Source organism: Schistocerca nitens, chromosome 4 (assembly GCF_023898315.1).
Source record: "Schistocerca nitens isolate TAMUIC-IGC-003100 chromosome 4, iqSchNite1.1, whole genome shotgun sequence".
Classification (NCBI taxonomy): Eukaryota; Metazoa; Arthropoda; class Insecta; order Orthoptera; family Acrididae; genus Schistocerca; species Schistocerca nitens.
This window is the reverse complement of record NC_064617.1, coordinates 741,583,527-741,604,952: the sequence shown is the minus strand read 5'-3', so window position 1 is coordinate 741,604,952 and position 21,426 is coordinate 741,583,527. Positions and strand designations below refer to the sequence as shown.

The window sequence follows — 21,426 nt, the reverse complement described above, 5'->3', positions numbered from 1 at the left end:
TGTATTCATCTCTCGGTCTCCCTCTACGATTTTTACCCTCCACGCTGCCCTCCAATACTAAATTGGTGATCCCTTGATGCCTCAGAACATGTGCTACCAACCGATCCCTTCTTCTAGTCAAGGTGTGCCACAAATTTTTCTCCCTAATTCTATTCAATACCTCCTCATTAGTTATTTGATGTACCCATCTAATCTAAGCAAAGAAAAAATGACAGCTACGAGTGGTATTGAGATGAGTACATCATTGAAATGAGTTACTGTTGTGGTCTTCAAGTCGAAGAATGGTCTGATGCAGCTCTCCAAGCATATAGTAGAGATGCAAATATTGAACTCAGTTAAGATGTAACAACCCATATACCGTTTTTCAGCAGAAGAAGAATGATGTCAGCGTTTTCACGCTCAGTCTACTACTCATACTGGGTCCACAACACGGAGCTTTAAATCGTTGCCTTTACTGCCTCTGCCAGATATCCACGCTTTCGTAGTGCTCATTTTTTCATTCAGGGCAGCTAACGTCACGCAGAGTCATAGCAGTGGGTGCTTTAAACAGTAATGAAACTAATAAATATCCATCAGCCCAAGCGCAAGACATGGAAACATTTATTTCCCAAAAAGGAAAGAAACCAACTTAAAATATCTTAAATGATTATTATTGAGAATTTCTTGATCATGTGAAGAGAGAGGACGATGCATGGTAGAAACTGAGCGTGTCCTACTTTTACAGGTGGCAGTGGAGGCTGTTGGTAACATCCGCACGGTGGCGGGTCTGTGCCGCGAGCGTCAGTTCCATGCCCAGTACCTGTCAGAGTTGCGGCCAGCGTTGCAAGTCGCAGAGCACCACACGCACGTGCGTGCCGCTGTATACAGCCTCTCTCGGAACATTGGCACATTTACGTACGCCGCATGCATGTACTATGGAGCAATACTCGTCCATGCCGACGGCGTGCCCTACCAAGACGTCTACAAGTAAGTAACTGCTTCTTCTTTACGACATCTCTGTCGCCGTTGATACACCGCGGTAACCTTGTTTTGCATGCTTCCTCTTGTACGGCCTTTCTGTCACCTATAGCGCAAAATGTTCCATTCTCTCCAAACACGTACAGCGTACAACCAGCTTAACACATTTTGAAGCTTCTTTTCTTATTGGAGAGTTTAATATCTAGTTTGTTCTTTTTCATTCCCGTTCCACCCATCCCATATTATAACTTCTGACATATCTACATTTCCAAAGCATTTATACGTCGTATCAATTGCTACGTCTAAAAACATTCCTTTTCCTACCTTCATCAGATCATTAACATACTCTGTTCTCCAACTTTTTCACTTTTTAACAGTAACACACTTCCATGCCGGTTTTACTATCCCATTCAGGTGCATCGTGAATCTTTGGCATCCGCCATACAAGAGGTAAATTCTGTGGTACTGAACAGATTGCTATCGCCCTGTAAACATCCAGACTACCGCCCCCAAACGGCACACTAATTTCAGCCACTGCGGTCTCAAAGTAGAATTTCTTCTACATTATTGTACAGGGCGAGCTAAAAAGCGAAAAAGTTGTCGAAAATTTTGTTGATATTCTTTAATGACAACATATTTCGTTGTTCCTCTAACAAAAATAATACAAAATAAAAGTAGCATTACATACGAGGGTTGGAACTTAAATTGTGGCAACCATTTATTCACAACCGATACAAACGAGTTACTCGTTTGCACCTGTTACTGTCCTTCAAATTAGTCACCAGCGTTGTGTAGAACCCGTTGCCAGCGATGTGGAAGACGTAGTATACCATTAGCATAGCCTGTTCTGTTGATGGTGCGAATGGAGCGGTCAACTGCCTGTCGAATCTCTGGAACAGTTCTGAAGCCTTCGTCTTCGGAATCAAATAAAAGTCACAAGGACTTAAGTCCGAGGAGTATGGTGGATGGTAGACTACTTCCCAGCCCCATCGACCGAACAGAGTAGCCACAGGTTGCGCTGTATGCGCCCGCGCATTGTCGTGCAAAATGATGGGTGGGTTGCGCAGAAAGTGTCGCCGCTTCTTTCGCAAAGCTGATCGCAGGTGATGCTCCAAAAACGAACAAAAACGATCAATCTTGATCCAACTCCGTTGTTCCTGTTTCGAAAACAGAGTGACACCGTTACGTTAGACCCCTCGCTCACAAGCAACTGAGTTTCCCTCGATTGTGCGCACGCCGATGACATGGGACGGGCGAGTCAATTTGCTCGGAAGTAACGTAGATATGTCAACAACGTGTGCTATCAGCGATAATAGTAGATTCCACTGCATAGTTTCTCCACAGCAGTGTTGCCACTATTTAAGTTCCAACCTACGTACATTTCCTAGAGTATACAAAAAATAATCTTTGCCTGTACAACAATTTCCAATGAAAACTATGTACATTTTCGTGAAAAAGTCCTTGCGCTGATTATATATGAGGAAACTCACATTACAACGAACTGAAAAATCACATATGCATAACACTATTATATACATTGCAAGTACATATTACAAGAAATATGTGCCTTTTCTGTCATACAGGTACAGCTCGTGATGGGCAACGCCTGAAACTAGTGCAGTAAGATGAACTACTAGGAACAAGCAGCTTCTGTCTAACAATTAATTATTAATACAACGGATTTTTTTTAAAAAATAACGTTATTTCCTTCCGTCTGATTATTACCTGATAGCAGTCTCAATACTCTGCCACATCTCTCTAAGCTACGCGATTGCAATGTAACATACATGTAATACTGTTCAGAACTCACGAGTTCCTTACGCATTACTACCTGCAGTCATGGACTGTGCGGCTGGTCCCGGCGGAGGTTCGAGTCCTCCCTCGGGCATGGGTGGGTGTGTTCGTCCTTAGGATAATTTAGGTTAAGTAGTGTGTAAGCTTAGGGACTGATGACCTTAACAGTTAAGTCCCATAAGATTAAATACACATTTGAACTTTGCATTAGTACCTTAATATTCTCGTTTAACCTTCGAAAACATACAGCATTCTTTGAAAATTACATTTTATCCTAACGTCACCTTAGTTCGCAACTAGGAGCGGTGTTGGAAGGAAGTCCGAGAAAACTGTTGTGCCACATATCACTGAAGACTGGTGTTGGTAGCATACGCAGAGAGAGCTATGCGTAAGCCAAGCTTTACCTCTATTGTATCAAGAAATGAAAAAAATGTTTATCATATTCAGCTGGACTTCTAGACAGTCTGGCCATAACGTCGCACAGCCTGAACCTACCTTCTTCAATACTTTTGTTTTTTATAGAGTGGCAGAATCTTTGATGTTGGGAACCGGCACCATCTCAAGTGTGTTCTCCTGCACCGCGAGCCTCAGGAAAGGTCTAAGATCCGCGTCAAGAATCTTCACTTTATTGGAGCGTCGACCTTTGGTAACGGATCCGCACGAGCTCACAGATGATAAGTGGGTAAGTTGTAGCACTCAATAACGTATCTGTATATAAAAATATCACATATAGATTGTTTATATGGCTTTGAGCACTATGGGACTCAACTTCTGAGGTCATCAGTCCCCTAGAACTTAGAACTACTTAAACCGAACTAACCTAAGGACATCACACACACCCATGCCTGAAGCAGGACTCGAACCTGCGACCGCCCGCATCTCGTGGTCGTGCGGTAGCGTTCTCGCTTCCCACGCCCGGGTTCCCGGGTTCGATTCCCGGCGGGGTCAGGGATTTTCTCTGCCTCGTGATGGCTGGGTGTTGTGTGCTGTCCTTAGGTTAGTTAGGTTTAAGTAGTTCTAAGTTCTAGGGGACTTATGACCACAGCAGTTGAGTCCCATAGTGCTCAGAGCCATTTGAACCATTTTTTTGAACCTGCGACCGCAGCGGTCTCGCGGTTCCAGACTGTAGCGCCTAGAACCGCACGGCCACACGGCCGGCGAATGTTTATAACAGTGCGGATAGGCCGTAAAGTAGAGGAGAGTATTGTTTTTAGATTCTCGTCTCTAGCTGGCTCTGTAATAGAAGTTTAATCTGTTTTCATATTTCATTTTGAAATAACTTTCACTTTATGTGTGCTGCAGTCTTTTTCTAAAATTGCAAAAATTAATCTGCAAAACTAAGGCTTCTCCAAGTGTGGAAAACTGTTCCAAACTACAACATCGTCATGTATCTAGAAACAAATGTTCGACTGAAATGTAAAAGCTCTGCAATCAAGAAAATATTGTCAATACTGTATGTAACAGTCTATCTGGTACATTCTTACTCTAAATAAATGTAAATGTCGTGTGACCAGGGCCTCCCGTCGGGTAGACCGCTTGCCGGGTGCAAGTCTCTCGATTTGACACCACTTCAGCGACTTGCGCGTCGATGGAGATGAGGTGATGATGACAACACAACACCCAGTTCCTGAGCGGAGAAAATCTCCGACCCAGCCGGGAATCGAATCCGGGCCCTCAGGATTTATATTCTGTCGCGCTGACCACTCAGCTACCGGGGGCGAACGATGTTCCTCTACTACATACCAATAATAGTAATTTAAATCAAATTAAACAGAAGTGTTATCAAAAACCAATTACAAGTTAAACACATTTTGAAATAGAAGCTATATGAAGCAAACACAAATTTTCATTTTCTAGGCAGGGACAAATTTTAGACATTATACAAATTCATTTCAATTGCAAGTATCACGTGTTCCGTGGTAAAAGAGTTTCTCCTGTTTCAAAGCATATGATGGACGACCGACGAATTATAACTCAACTGCCCATATGTTTCTTAAATAGCTTCAAAATGTATAGCATTTTATTCATTATTCTGTACCTGAATAATTTACAATTTATTCCAAGTAACTATAGTATATTATACACATTTAAATGTGTAGAATCCAAAATATTTACAAATTCCGGACAAAACACAACCTCATGTCTAACAATAACAAAAACTGCAGAAAATGGCAGAAACGGCTTATGGCGGTCTCCAGCGCGAATTCCTTCAAGCGACTCTAAACTCAGAACCGACCAAAAAACATCGTGTGCTCCTTGCTACACTATCCATCAGGTACAACTGTCTCCGTACTCTGTAACAAAAGGGCGATGTATGTTCTTCACAAGAGATACTTCGTAATACAACGAGAACTTATTAGAAACCATAGCCCAAATTTTTTGACCAACTCGCTGGTATTTCCTTTTCTGAAACACTTCCTTAAGACCAATGGTGTTCGGTGATATCACAAAAGATAACGCGACAAATAAGATGACCTGTTATTGTTCCGTACAGAATACAAAAAAGACAAAGCATTAATCATTGTAAGAGATTTAATTACCAGGCTCAAGTAGAGTGAAATCGTTACTGTAACGCAAGATGCAAAAGTGAACATATAGCAGAAAAATGCGTTGCACTGAGTGAGGAACGAAAAGACTTCACTAAAATGTGGTCCCGAAATATTTTCTCTTCAATACCAGCCAGAAAAATACCATTTTCAATAGCCAGCTTCCACTTTCCTGACTCTTCTTCTATTTCTTCATTTGGTTCTTGTTTCTTTTACTTGCTCCGTTACGATATTTGTAATACTACAGGTATGTATTGTGTGTGTGTGTGTGTGTGTGTGTGTGTGTGTGTGTGTGTGTGTGTGTGCGTGTGTGTGCGTGTTGTATGATGCTGATGACGGGAGAAGGAAGAGACACAAACCATGTGCCGTCACACAACCTACTCCTCGCTAACAGCATCGAGGGGGCCGCCAAGCTTAATGTCTCCATCCGACGGACAGATCACCGTCAGCAGTGTCACATGCCCTCACTTCGGAGAGGTTTGGTATTTAAACCAGGACATTGCCGCAAAGTCTGGTGATCAGGAACTACACGCCACCACCTCTCCTCCTCTTGCCGGCCAAATACTGGCAGTGAAAAATGTTTCCACCAACACTATTCGAACCGGCTTAACCCCGGGTCGAGCGCCGCTCTACAAGCGTGTGTCAGCGACCCCTGCAACGGAGAAGTGTTATTTCGTTGCTGTTATGGGAATTTTGTCCAGTATCATCTGATCAATACGTTTCAGCCAAGTTTATCCCACAGAGTAATTGAGATGAAGTGGACGGTAATGATGACAAATGAGGAATCACGTATGCTTGTCAGCAGAAATCGTGAGCTGTCTAACGTTATTAAATAGAAAATAATTTGTACTTGGGACCGTCGTTAGGACGATAAAAGCTAGGTCTTTCTGTTGGCACTTCACTTCTTGCCTGCTAAGCATTAGGCAATGGACATCATCCTCACCCTCATCATCATTATAGTTATCTATAGTTTCCGGCCCCTTGCTGAAGCTGCTTGCAACATAAATCTCCCCATCTTTCCGTATTCACTCATCACATTTCTCTCTCCACCCTGTCACAGACTTTTCCTCTCTTCTTCAAACATTCCTTCGATCATCAGTCCTGTCTCTCGGTCTTCCTCTGAGTCTCTTTCCTCCTACAGTCATTTCAGCCGCCTGTCTTGATATTCTACCAACTTCTATTCTTTCAGCACGTCCATTCCACCTTAATCTATAGTCTCTTGCATGGACTTTTCTTTCACTATTTCTGTATCCATACGAGTTAGTCCCATCCTGTAAAGGTTTTTTTAAAATTACCGCTACCAATCACAAACTGGTAGCGGCAATTTAAAAAAAAAAAAAAACTTTACATATTTCTTAAGACTGTCACGGTCGAAAAATATCCAAAATGGCTTCAAATGCTTACTCCCATCCTGCATCTTTCTCGAACTTTCTTCTTGCAAATCTGTATGGTCCTAACCTTTTCTTCATTACCCAAGTTTCCGATGCATACGTAAGCACTGAAGTGTGATGTGCTCGGTATGACGCTTCTTTGCTTTTTGGTGGTACATCAGTGTTTCAGACCAAGTTTTTTAAGCTCTGCCTCTCATTCCTTCCACTGTCTTCTGTTGTGCTCTTCCCAGGTATTTTAAACTTACCGCCGTCCTTAGTATTTGCCATCCAAAATATCCGTTGCTGCTCTCATTTCATCACTTCTTTGCACTAAAGTTCAACCTATACTTCCCCAACACTTCTCCCCCTAAATTTACCCTATCTTGTTCTTCAACTTTGTTTCTTCACATTATCAAATCACCTACAAACACCATTGTTCTCATACTTTCTTCTCCTACTCGTACTATCACTCGTGTCTTTATCTCGCCCATAATGTTGGTGAAAATAATAGGGAATAGCGCTCTCCCTTGTTTAGCCCATTTTTTTATACTACATAGTCTGCCGTAACTCCTCCTACATTTACGCAACCTACTCTTCCTTGGTAATGCCCTTCATTCTTGCCATAATCACTTATTGACGCTTTGCTAGAGGGCTTCTCAAATATTTTGCTTCTTTTCTCACTAGCATAAGCCTTCTCATTGTCTAGAAACGCCATTACTGAGCCATTGGCATAGTCGTAATGTCTTTTTTGGGGATACCTTATGCAAAAAATTGGACCAAATGTCGATATTCCTGATCTAAAACTATATTGTTACTCTCTCTTCTGCTCTCTCCAATACTCTCGTTTCCAAGGTCTCCTCAAATACCTTGTCGGTAGGAGACATCAAAGCATCAAAGCGGAAGCCATACAATTTTGCCATACTTCCCTGCAACCCTTATTAAAAATTGACACTAGGATTCCTTTTTTCCAATCTTCAGGTCTCGTTTGCTTCCATACTGCTGTCTGAGAGGAAGAGCGCTAAAAATAAAGTGCTCGTCGCTAGTCATCGTATCGGGTAGTGCCCATCAGTATCTCCTGAATGTTGAAAGGTAGGACAGAGTTAAAATACCTTCTGCGAAACCAAAGAGACTGGAGGGAAAACTCCGACAGCAAATCCAGGAAGCCGGTAGTGGATGAAATGCACGCTTTGATACATGAAACAAGCCTCTGAAAGTGGACAAGATTACGTAATATACTTTCGCCGAGACATACCGAAGGAAACCGAAAAACTATGTAAATGAGATCTCAAACATACATTAGTGCATTTGTACCAGAAGAGGAAGTGGAATTACGTGGGAGAGCACATCTAGTATTCGAAGCAAGACATAATCATCATCTTCATCATCTATATTTAAATCGTGTTCCAAGGATGATGCGAGTACAGCGTCTAGCGTTGCAAGGAAGCCAGCACCCGGCTTTTAGGTTGTGATTGTCGCATACGCTTCCGCTGGTTCCTCGATCTTGGCAGTTTGCACATCGCTTTCAGCCGAACAAGACTATATACAAGGATCGTTCAGTAAGTAATACAACACATTTTTTGTGGAAGCAAGTTGGTTTTATTCAGTATTCCAATACACCATATTATTCCCCACTCTTTTCGCTACAAAAACCTATTTTTTATTATTATCACCGCAGAGTGTGACGGCCTGTATTCTCGCATGGACCTCTCTACTGGTTTGTGTCAGAGCCAACGTCATGCTGTATCAGTAATCTTCCCATCATCCACGCCCTGCTTCGAGCGGAGTCACCCTTCATTGTGCCAAACAGATGGATGTCGGAAGATGTGGTATACGGGTTGAAGGGTGGATAAGGAAGAACAGTCTAATGAAGTTTTGTGAGACCCTCTCGGGTGTGGAGACTTGTATGAGGCCTTACGTTGTTAAAGAGAAGGAGAAATTCGATTGGATTTTTGTGGCGACGAACACGCTCGAATGAGTGACTCCATACGTTTCAAAATGTCAAGAGACACTTCTGTGTACGGCCTGCCGGCACATGGGAGATAGGATAAGTTTTCACGACATTGTTCCAATGATGTCAGACGCCTATCCCAACGACTCACCGTGCTTTTGTTCGTTGCCATGTCTGCGTAGGCATTCTGCAAAGGCCTCTGAATATCGGCGACGCTCTGTTTTTCCGCCAAAAGAAACTCAATGACAGCTCTCTGCTTGGACTTCACCTTTGTTACAGACACAATTTTGAAGGCCAAGTATAGTGCCGTTAACTTTCGGAAATACATGAAACTAAAGTAGCTGAAACGGGAATATTCCACGATGTCCCACAACAAATTCCGCATTTATCCCACCAAAATTGACTGAGAAAAAAATTATAGCATTACTTATTAATCCCCCTCGTAGAAGCTCCTTAGCAATAAGTCCAAAAAACTATTTACATATCGTGCCAGGAACATCTGTCCACAGAACTGTGCACAAACTTAAACTGAACTCTTACAAAGTGCAACAATTGATAAGTAAAGATGCTCTTGCTCAAAATCAGTACTGAGTACTGCAACTGGCTATTGCAACCTGTTGTTGATAAAGGGATCGATCGTGAAATGCTCTTCATTCCTGACTAAGTAACGCTGCTCTTATTGCGGTAAGTGAACTGGAGTAAGATGGCCGTTGGAGGTCTGAAAATCCGTATCAGCCACATGGAGAACGTCTACATGGTGCGGAAATAAGAACCTGGTGCAGCATGAATTATTAACCGACGTTTTCCCACGAATCTGTAGCTTCTGGTAAGTATAAGATCAATACACTATCTCATAAAAACATCTGGATAACCGTATGTAATGAGGAGGTGGCCGCTAGATGTCACGAGAGACGGTCTCGCCTGTGTAGAAGGAGACGGGGAGTACACTGTTGGCAGTAGAGTTCACTGACTTCGTGGACAAGTCATTGGATGTCACCGAAGAGACAAATCCATTGACTGTTGGTGATGTGAATGTGAAGTGGAAAGGCGAAGGACAACCACATCTAAATCAAGACCAGACAGACTTCATGTACTAATGAACAGGGGCTGTCGAGCATTTCGGACAGTGACTATAAAAAATTGCATGAAACCAGCGGAAGGAATCACTCCTGAGTTTCAAACTGCTACCGGCAGTACAGGTAGTACGATGACTGTGCGTAGAGACGCAGGAAGAATGGGGGTGATATAGTCTAGCATCTCCACGTAAGCCACACATTTCTATAGTCAATGTTAAGCGACGCTTGAGGTGGTGTCAAGAGCGATGCCAGTGAACAGTGAATGACCGGAACGAATCATCTGGAGTGATGATTCACGCTATACCCTGTAGCAATCCGATGGCAGTGTTTGCGTTTGGCGAATGCCTAGAGAACGTTACGTGGTATCATGTGTTTTGTCAACAGTGCAGTACGCCGTAGGTGGCGTTCCGGTATAAGTGGTATTCCCTTTCTTAGGATATTGTCCCTTTATTACGGGTAAGGAAACGCTAAAGGCAGAAGGATATGAACTCATTTTAACGCACTGTGTACTACATACAGCAGAGGAACAGTTCGCCAGTGCCCCCTGTCATTAAGCATCGTCCGTGAGGCAACGGTTTGTGGACAATAACATTCCTGTAATGGACTGGCCTATCCAGAGTCCCGACTTAAACCCAGTAGAACACCTTTAAGATCAGTTGGAACGTCGACTCCGCTCTAGACACCAGGTTCCAACGTCTCAACCCTTTCTGGTTTTCTCTCTTGAGGAAGACTGAGCTTGAAAGTTTTCCCAACAGAGTTCAAGCCGTCATAATGGCCTAAGGGGGACAAACCTCATATTAATATTCACTAATAGGCATCCGCATACTTTTGATGAGGTAGTGTATTTATACGTCACGAGGTGTGTTGCAGCTGTTTATATTCCAGATCGCTATTTGGGCATAGAGTCCTTCATCAGTGGCATCTGTTACGGTCGTTGGACGACAAACGCATCCATGTTTATTTCGATAACACAAGAACACTTTGTTTACGCTAAAGTAAAAAAATAAGATCACTTAGGCCTACGTACAGTGTACGTATACTTCAGACGACATGCCTGTCAGGAGTAATACGTTCATAACAATTATCAATTATGTCGAACTGAAAACACAAGAAACCCGTGAATATATAAAAATATAATTACTTCCCGTTACATAACCATGCGTACATGACCACAATAGTATCGAATTCTCAATTACTCTGTGGACATAGATCGACTCGTACACATGTTATAAAACTGTGAAAACTTAAACAGAGTCAGAATTATTGTCTCTTTGAAGTACATGTGAACTGGATCACGAGACAGTTTTTTCTATCAGTTGTGTGTGAAATTCAACATGACTTGTCTCAGCCACTGTTCCGGGTCGTATGGGATGCTACAGTCACACTAACAAAGCATTCTACAAATAAATACTTTTGAAATGCAGCTCTTAGTGTACAAAAAGAACTCCTTTATCAAATACATGCAAGCTTTAGAGAACCAGCAAACAAGATTTTAACAGCACTGTGCTACATTCTTTGTAGACGGCGGAAGGGAAGGTGCGCTACTCGGACGTCGAGTTCAGCTACCCGACGAGGCCCGACTCCCTCGTCCTGAGGGGCCTGGACCTGCTTGTGAAGCCCGGTCAGACCGTGGCGCTGGTGGGTCTCTCAGGCTGCGGCAAGTCCACCTGCGTACAACTTCTGGAGAGGTTCTACGACGCCACCTCCGGTACTGTGGTGAGTACTAAACGATAAAAGATATAAAAACATCGAAAAACTGCGTTGTCACATTGATACACAGAATTGTTTCGTAATGTTCCTAACTGTTCAAGAAGAAGAAAAATGATGGTGTGACGGAGTTGAACGCGTAAAGAAAAGTAAGACTGGAATTTAGCGCCGATGAAAAGGTAATTAAAAACGCAGCAAAAACTCTGATTAGGACAGGATCAGGAGGATAATTTTTCAGAGGTATTACCCGGTTTAGGAAAATCACAACCTTTGATTGTGGCACCCTACACAATCATTTACCAGGCTCCAAGGAGGTAGCGTCCCCTTCCCTATTCCTCCACTGGGGTAATTCCTGTCTGGCACGTCCACGTCGCGGGGGTGGACATCCTACACTTCAGTAGGCCGGAGTGATAGGATGGCTGAGTTCAGCGAGGGACCCAATCCCGTGGGCTATGACACGGAACCCATGCCCAGGATTACGGGTGAAGTCCTTAATGGCAGCGACGGCGGAAAAGAAAGACTTTGGAACGGCGTAGCTGGCAGAGGAGGCAACCCTCCTTTCTGGGGATTAAATGAGAAGGGAACCACTGCCTTGTGGTGGAGGAGAGACTCCAAAGGCTAAGGGAGACAACCCCAACAGAAAATTCTGTCTTGCGTTAGGCCTAGCAAGCCAGTAGGAAAGTCTTCATATATTGCTTTCAAAACACAGACGAACCTCGGAACGAACCACTCAGGATATGACCCAACTGCTTCTTCAAGTACTGGTGCGAATGATGGTACAAGAAGATGAAACCAACTGGACTAAAAAATAACCAAAATATTGGCACCCTTAATATATTAACCCACAATGGAAAAATGGGAGAAATGACAGATGTACTAACAGAGAGAAAGTTAGATATATTGGGATTAAGCGAAACAAAGTGAAAGGGAAATGATGAGAAGAATTTGAGAGGCGGAGGAAAACTGTACTGGCGTGGGAATAACAGGTTTGGAAGAAATGGTGTGGCAGTGATGGTGAAAAGGAAAGTACAAAGCTGTATTGAAAGTGTGAGATATATATCAGACAGGATAATAATCTTAAACCTGAGATTCCAAAAAGAAACTCTAAAAGTAATTCAGATTTATGCACCTCAAGTGGGATGTAGCGAAGAAGAGAAGATGGACTTTGAAAATGAGTTAGAAAACCATGTAGACAGTTATAATTTAGTGAGGGGAGATTTTAATACACAGGTAGGCAAAGACAGAAAGGGATTTGAGCAAGTCTTGGGATGTTTTAGATATGGAGGCACAAATGAAGAAGGGGAAGGACTCCTGGATTTGTGCCAGAGGAATGGAATTAAAATAGCAAACAGCTGGTTTATGAAGAGAGAAAGTCATGTTATCACCAGACACAGTTGGGATGGAAGAACCAAGAGTGTAATTGATTATATTCTAGTAGATAGGGAACGTGGAGAGAAAGTAGCAAATGTGAAGGTAATTCCAAGTGTGAGTGCAGATGGAAACCATAGATTACTGGTGGGACAATGTAAAATGAATTAATGTGTGAAAAATAGAAAACAGAAGAAAGTGATGAGGATACGGGATTGGAAACTAAAGGAGAGTGAATGTGCTGAGAAGTACAGAGAATTAATCACACAAAATTTCCAAAAGTGGTTTTCTGCGATGTAGAAAAAGAATGGAGTTTATTCAAAGACACTTTAGTCGAAGTAGCACAAAAAGTATGTGGTATAACATCTGGAAAGGAAAAAGTAAGACAGACAAGTTGGTGGGATGATACCACAGTCCAAGCAGTTAGAAGAAAAAATGGAGCATGGAGAAAGTGGTGGAAAACTAAAAATGAGAAAGACCATAAAAGATATAAAGGTAAAAGGAGAAGTGCAAAGAAATAGTGGAAAAGCAAAGAAAAAGGCATGGGAAGAGTTTACAAAAAAACTTGAAGAAGATGTGAAGAGCAAAAGAAAATGTTCTATAAAATGATGAAAAATAAAAGGAAGTACTAGTAAAGATGGAAACAGAGGACGGTACCGTGATTGAAGATCCAGGGAATATAAAAGATCTATGGAAAGAACATTTTAAGAAACTTTAACGCTGAGGAGCAGGTACACGACGAAACAACAAATAATGGAGAAATTGAGAGATGTTGGGAAGCAGAATTAGGACAAATTACACTGGAAGAAATGGAAATAGCTGTGAAGAAGATGAATGGGGGGAAAGCCCCAGGACCTGATGAAGTATCAGTGGACATAATAAGAGCAGCAGGTCCCGTTTCTGTCTCCTGTAATTTTTACTGTTGTGATGGAGGAATGAATAAGGCAGTTAAAGATATAGTAAAAGAAAAAGACAAAAACATGATTTTTGCAGATGATATGGTAATATGGGGTGATAAAGAGGTAGATGTACAGTTACAACTTGATGCGTGGAAGGAAATAATGAAAAGGTATGGATTAAAAATAAATAAAGATAAGAGTGAAATAATGGTATTTGGAAGAGGGAAAGCGATCAAAGGAAATATTACCTTGAATGGAGAATCCCTCAAAGTGGTAGAAATTTCACTTATTTAGGGAGTGAATTATCTATGGATGGAAGAACAACTAACGAAATTAGTAGGAGGTTACAGAAGGGAGGCAATTTCCACCAAACAATAAAACTACTGATTTGGAATTAGGAAGTTTCAGAAAAAGCAAAACTCCTTATGTATAAGTATTATTACTTCCCTATTGTCACCTATGGTGTAGAAACATGGGCAATGACAGAAAGGGACTGGAGCAGACTGCAAGCAGGGGAAATGAAATTTCTCGGAGAAGTTAAGGGAAAAACATGAATAGACAGAGTAAGGAATGTAGAGATTAGAAAGGACCTTAAACAAGAAAGTATGAGAGAATGAATTGAAAAAAAGCGATTAAGATGGTATGGGCATGTTAAGAGGATGCATGTGCAGAGACACTCCAAAATTATGGAAGAACTAAAGATGGATGGGAAAATACCTAGAGGGCGCCCAATAACACGGTGGAAAATGGGAGTGAGAATATCTGTGGAAAGGAGAGGTGTGACCTGGCAGCAAGTGGAGGAAGAATAGTGGTGGGAGGATCGAGTCAAATGGAGAGGACTCGTCAGCACCCAGATCCGGAAGTAGCTGGAGCGGGATCCGGATATAGATAGGGAAATCACAGAAAAATCAGGAAAGATGAGTTCTGTGACTTAACACTGTGCAGTCTCTCTCGGCAGTTCAACATAGGACTCGTCCAGGACAGTATGTTGGCGATATTTCAGAAGGCTGGGAAAGGAAGTAACTTCGGTCTAATGAATCAAGTCTCGTGGACTGCTCTATGAACATTACACTTTTAATTACATAAACGAGTCAAGAAATGGCAATTCGTGCAGCACAGATAGAAAACTAACGGAATTGATTAATTATGCAAAAATAGCATGACACGTTTTACAGGAATAGAGAGAATATTTTAATGGAGACTTTGAATGGTTAATCAATCAATGGAGCAATAACATTTAAGGTTAAATCGAATTAAAGTGCTTTTTGGTGGAGTCGGCGATATCTGTAAAGCCATCCATTGCCAATCACTGATTTTTGTGTCTCATACTACCCTTGGTTTCACCGTTATGTACTAAACTGGTTGTGCGGTGATAGCTGTAGGGTTTGTGTAGATATCAGTGTTTTGAAGTCGTTGCCTTCAGTTACATCGTGGTCACCTGGATATCTTCTGTATCTTTTTCATCAATGTACTTTTCAAGGGAAGCAATTCGAGGATGTTCTGTACTATTAACGAGCTATTAAAAATATTATCGAATATTCATATTAGAATATTCTAAAATACTGTCGATTATTCTATAATACTACTTCGAAACGGCATAGTCTGCAAATTTGTCTTAATCGATGAGTTCAGTTGTACAATGTAGTAAAGACAGAGGAACACGTCATAGAAAACCTGTATCCAGTTATAGACATGAACTGCACAAACAAATAATGATCGTCTGAGCGAACAGTTATAGAAAAAGAAATGACGTAGTTCAATAAACAACTCATTGAATACAAAATATGATATCTGAGAAAAAAAAATATTTCAGTCCATTCACACAGTGCTGCACCACCACGAAAGCATAAACTTCCCATCAGAATTTGTAACTTCGCTCAATGTTCCTGACATCCCCACGCAAAAACGTCCTAAACAACATTATACGAAAGGAAATATTAACCGGATAAAAAAGCATGTATATAACTTGGGTCAACTATCTTAAGTTTCAGCTTTTTAAGACTCCAATTAGAGATAAGATTAGCGTACTATATATCTATCAAGAAGGCACACGGCCAACATTCCAACATTTATTGTCATGACAAGAGTACGTAACATGCTTGCCTGTTGGTCAGTCACAAAAATTATTCATCTTTACACCGAAAAGCGAAACACGATGTCCAGTTTACAAGAATGTGCTTTGCAAATGTTAGATGCTGTACAAGTGAGATGATTACTTACACATTTCTTTCTAATTCATAACACAGATGGAAAAAAAGATAGGTCCTTTCTAGGTAGCACAAACATAAAAATTAATAGTGACCACCAGTGTGTCATACTATAAATACTTCGGTTTTGATTTCAGCCTGTTATGAGCAGTTTTTAACTGTGCAATTACAGGCAACATTAATAATTATATTCGTCTTGTCTCTGTACTTATTTCATGTGAGCCACCTTTTCATATCGATTAATGACTTTCTGATATTCTGATAAATAAGAAGTTTCCTTCACTATAGGCGTAACGTTCATCGGAAATTTTATTTTTCAATGTCTCTGCCTCGACAGCCATCGTCCAGTTCTGCATCCTAAGAAAGAATGTTAACATTACTCTGTACATTACTGATACATGAACGCTGCGTAATTGGTTTCTCTTCATGCTAAAGAGACATTATCTTACACGTAACATATTTTGCATGTTTCATTACACCTCACACCTTGTGGTGGTTATTTATTTCTGCTTTGAAAAAGTCTCTGCGTCTTCACCGGGGTCTAAAAAGAAGAATGATGCCTATTTTTGTGTTTAATTAAGTGACCCTCCCTCTTTCCTAGCGTTCATACTGTACATAGCATCCGCAGTTGTCATAATTTCAAAAAATTAACAGATTTTGCGGCCGGATTTCCTTCGTGTCACTTAAGTCGATAATTAAACCAAAGGGGTGGTAAGCATGTGTGCCACCTATATCCGAATCGTGTACACTTTGTCCCGTGTGTTGTCGTATTTTATAATTTGTGTATAGTATTTTCTGAAGCGGATACTGTGAATGAACCCAGAATTTCCCAAACGAGAGTGGAAAATCGCCTAAAATACTCAGGCTGGTCTGTGTACCAGGGTGACAGTTAGCTGTTAACACGGCGTGATGGTTTGACCAGGGTGTCGGGGCGTCGCTTACATGCCCGTCACGCAAGCTACCGCGCCACGTATTCGGATCAGCAGGTTTTTAATTAACTGTCATGATTCTACACCTACAGGTTCTCGGTGACCGTGAGGTGTCCAAAGTCAAAATGTCGTCCCTGCGATCACGGCTGGGGCTGGTGCAGCAAGAGCCTGTCCTTTTTGACAGGACGATCGGCGAGAACATAGCTTACGGTGACAACAGCCGCTACGTACCCATGGATCACATCATTGAAACTGCTAAGAAAGCGAACATCCACAATTTTATAGAAACATTACCTCAGGTATTGAAATTAATCAATACTTATCTGGTTATGTAATATCAAATGTAAAGAAGATATTTACAATCAAAAAGTTGTACTTTTGTTTTAAGGCGTAACATTTCTTAAAATAAGTGGAATTCATAATTGCAGGGTTACAACACACCTGTGGGTGACAAAGGTGCTCAACTCAGTGGGGGCCAGAAACAGAGAGTGGCAATTGCAAGGGCCTTACTTCGTAATCCCAGTGTCCTTATACTGGATGAAGCAACGTCGGCATTGGACTCTGATAGTGAAAAGGTAACTGGCCACTGAATGTTAAGAGCTGGAAAATTATGTGTGCCTGAAAAGAGTAGGCATGCTTCCATTAACAATGAGTTTCCTTATTCCTTTATAAAGAAGCAATATTCCGTTCATTTGAACTGATTACATAAAGTCTATAACAGTTGAATGAATGTTTGGAAACCTACAAGGAAAGCAGACCTAGTATTGCAAATATCGTTCGCAGAAAAACACGTAAGGTGTAACGAATTTCCCTGCTTCTCCATAATTTTTTTTAGTGCCTCTGTTATGTAGTGAAACTTTAAATATTTCACATTAAGAACCGTTAAGAATGTAATCAGGTAATCCTTATATCATATCTGCAATATTAGTGTGAGTTCAGAACTGATATTATTCAGAAAATGTTCCGCCTCTAATAACAGCGGGACGTTAAACCGTAATATCCATTTTCTTTAGCGGTAATTTTTTTTTACAAATAACAGCAAAGAATATGCACTTATATTATTCGTTTAGTGACTACTCTTCTAATATGATATTCTACTAGTTATCAGCATGATACAGATCCGTCACGGATTCTGACACAATGTAACAGGCAGTTTTAAGAGTGTCACTTGATTAAGTTAATGAAGCGGGATCTTTGCTAACACAGCAGTATATCCCAGCAATGTATTACATTACATCACAGTTTGCTATGGATTAATATTTGTAATGCATTATGAATTTCTCATACTCACTTGGGGAAGTTCATTTCATACGCAAGACAATCATAAATAATAGTACAGAAATGACTGTCAGGAATTAAAAGGTGTCCACCTATGGATATACATACTGCCGGAAAAAGATGGACTCCTCAAGGACTGTGTTCAGTGGCACTGTGTTATCATACGTGCATACTAAGAGGGTATAGTGTTATTACTGATCCATTTGTCACGGTCATAGGTGATCCAGTGGCGCTCAGGAGGCCTGTCTCGGCGCCCTCTATTTTGACTCTGCAGGCAGCAACGTGATGAGTTCAGAAGTAAATAGTGTTTGCAACACTCGTTCTAGGGTACAACCATGCCCCACCGATGAGTAAGTACTTTTGTTGTAACTGCTTCAACCATTTGAACGGGGTCACATTCTGGGACTCTGGGAAGCTGGTTGGAACTACCGACAGATTTCTGCACTTGTTGGGCACCATGTGTCAGTGGTGTGTGGGTGCTTTCAGTATTGGCCTGTGGGACATTACCACAGCTGTAGACCAGGTTCTCGACGAACGCCTAGTACTCAAGATCGACGCGTTGTGCGTCCAGCAGAGGTCGTCCAAACATCATCCACGGACAAAAGATGGTCACATGTTGCACATACTGTGTCGTCAGAGACCATTCGGAACCGCCAGCTTATTGGAGGATCAATATCACATATGCCTCTGACACCACCTCTCCGCCAAGCAAGGTTACTCTGATGTCTTGGAGAGTTGACTGGAGAGGGGAATGGCGCTCAGTGATGAGGTTCTCTCCATATGCGACTGATGGGTGTACATGCATGCGGCGTAGTCCTGTTGAGCTGTCTATTTCAGAGTGCATTCGTCTACGACACGCAGGTCTCATCCGAGACTCCATTTTGCGGAGGGCCATCAGTTACAACTCGACGTCACGTTTGGTGATTCTATAGGGCAAAGTAACCAGTGACCACAACTCTGAAAGGCTGTTATCCCTGTACTACTACCATTTTTTCGATAGGAAAGTAATGTGCTTCTTCAGCATGACAATGCAGTCACATCTCGTTGCTGCGATGCAACGTGCTCTTTGTAATGTACGACAACTGCTGTGTCCAGCAAGATCACTAGATCTCTCGCAAACTGAACATGTATGGGACATGATGAAGTGGGAACTAACTGGTCCTCCAGGGCCTGCAAGAACCATTGCCGAATTGCAGCAAAATGCTTCGCACAGGCTACTGCAGGATGCCATTCGGTACCTTTATGATGGTTAGCATGTGAGAATACGCGCCTGCGTTGTTGCCAGAGAGGGTCAGACTGTGTATTGATGCGAGTTAGCTATGTCCCGCATATCATTTAAACGATTCTTTTATCGAAACGATGTGGAACGGGTCATCTTAAACGGCATGTACACATAATTAGTGCTAAAATTAATGAACACATTATTTTAGTCCTACTCGCGCAACTACATTTAATTTTATTTTACATTATTCATTTTTTTAAATTTTCTTTTGGCTTTCTTTACTGTGACATGTGTGTTTCATTTGGTCTGAATTTATCATATACTCCTCCAACGGTGAGCTACCTGTCACCTCACTTGTCACTAAAATTATGTCGTCCTTGAATATGTTGCGTTTTATTCGGCAATGTATTGCAGAGGAAATAGTACTCCAATTAAAACTTTTTGACATGGAACTGAAACATAAGAACCACGTCTTTAAATCAGAAACATTTTCGTGTTCCATACAGGTTGTGCAAGAGGCACTCAATAAGGCGAAAGAAGGGCGAACTTGCATCACAATCGCACACAGGTTGTCAACAGTTCAAGATGCGGATGCTATATGTGTCGTCAGTAATGGAAAAGTTGCTGAGATGGGAAGTCACGCAGATCTGCTAGCAAAACGTGGCATCTACTACAAACTTCAGTGTCTTCTGCCTACTTAACAACCTTTGGAAAGAACTTCATTGATTGGTAAATGAATGTCTCACAATGCAGCGTTACAAGTTTCATCTTTCTGTGAGTGCCAACGTCAGGGTCGTTGATGAATTATTGTACGTGATGGAATATGTCATCTCATTAATACATATCCAAGAGTAATTTTCATGTGCAACGTGGACTACATCATATTCAGTTGTTATTGTGTTGTGGAATTTGTTCTTCATTAACAAAATTACATGTAATATTCGTTCAGTATATTTTAAGGTTGCTGTATGTTTGCTGACTGTCAACTTTAACATATTGTTATCCATCTGCTACATGTTCAAATTATTTTTTTTTTTTGTAAACGATACCTGAAAAGCATAATAGGATTCCAGTCTAAATTACCCGAGGCACAATGGATGTAACTTCATATAGACACATGCGGGATAACCAGAAATCTTACATCCCAGCAGAGACATGTTTATATCAGCTATCATTTTCTTTTGATCCATTATTAGATGTTTCATAAAACAGAAAGTCAAGTTTCAACTTGATATATTTGGTAGCTTATTTTGTATTAAAGCTCTTTAAAGCATGTGTGATGTATGTTGGAAGAAAACAAAAATATTACAGAAACGTGTCATAATTTGAATTTAGTTGAGTCTTATTTGTTTCCTAAACAAGTGATACTTTTTTATCTGATATTTTACACAGCTTTCGTAAGTAACCTCTAGTGTTTCTGAGTAATGAACGTTTTTCTAAGTATGAACATTGTTATAAGGATTATGATTTGAACACATACATCAAATTGGTGGACCTCCTTCTATTAAACTGAGCTCTGAGCGTTGTAAAAAGTAACAAATAAAGTGTTTTTCAGTAGGCCTGTATTATGTGCTTATTCAATAAAAAATCTTTATGAAAATGGGAACTCACTATTTCTCATCCTGCTGGGACAGGTTAGCGGTGGGACTACTACAGTTTGCATAAACACCTGTTCAACAGTCAGTTACCTTACTACGTGAGCTACAATGACTGTGTGTCATTAGAAACGTATACAATCTAAATTGACCTGACTGGGTGTAAAAAAACACATTATCAATTTGTAAGAAGAGGGTGCTGGAGGATCACTTTCTGGGTGGAAACTATGTAGCTGTCTGATCACGACAGGTCGGGACAAGGAGATACCTGGTGGAGAGACTGGCGACAGACATCTGGAAAGCGAGTTCAGGGCTGGTGGCACCACTGGTTGTTGTTTGCAATTGTCAGTCTAGACGAGCAATATAGTGTGACCACATAATAACATTGTAAGAACAAACATTGCTGAACTAGACCTGCAGTGTGTTTGTGACATCCTGATAATTAAATACTGCTACACACATGCCCATAAAAAGTGTGAAATGTTACACAGCATCAGATTGTTGCTAAATGATTAAGTAAATAGACTTCA

General features: G+C 41.2%; 1 protein-coding gene across 1 annotated transcript in view; it reads left to right on the top strand.

Moving 5' to 3' along the window:
- The window catches only part of LOC126252542 (ATP-dependent translocase ABCB1-like), a 152,477-nt gene extending 132,312 nt beyond the window's left edge, over positions 1–20,165 (top strand). The window contains exons 14-19 of the mRNA XM_049953439.1: positions 725–966; positions 3,274–3,433; positions 11,213–11,407; positions 16,894–17,100; positions 17,230–17,376; positions 19,808–20,165. Of these exons, the coding sequence (XP_049809396.1) occupies positions 725–966; positions 3,274–3,433; positions 11,213–11,407; positions 16,894–17,100; positions 17,230–17,376; positions 19,808–20,002 (1,146 nt within the window). The 3' untranslated portion in view covers positions 20,003–20,165. The remainder of the gene's footprint in view (positions 1–724; positions 967–3,273; positions 3,434–11,212; positions 11,408–16,893; positions 17,101–17,229; positions 17,377–19,807) is intronic.
- Positions 20,166–21,426: the final 1,261 nt, after the last annotated feature.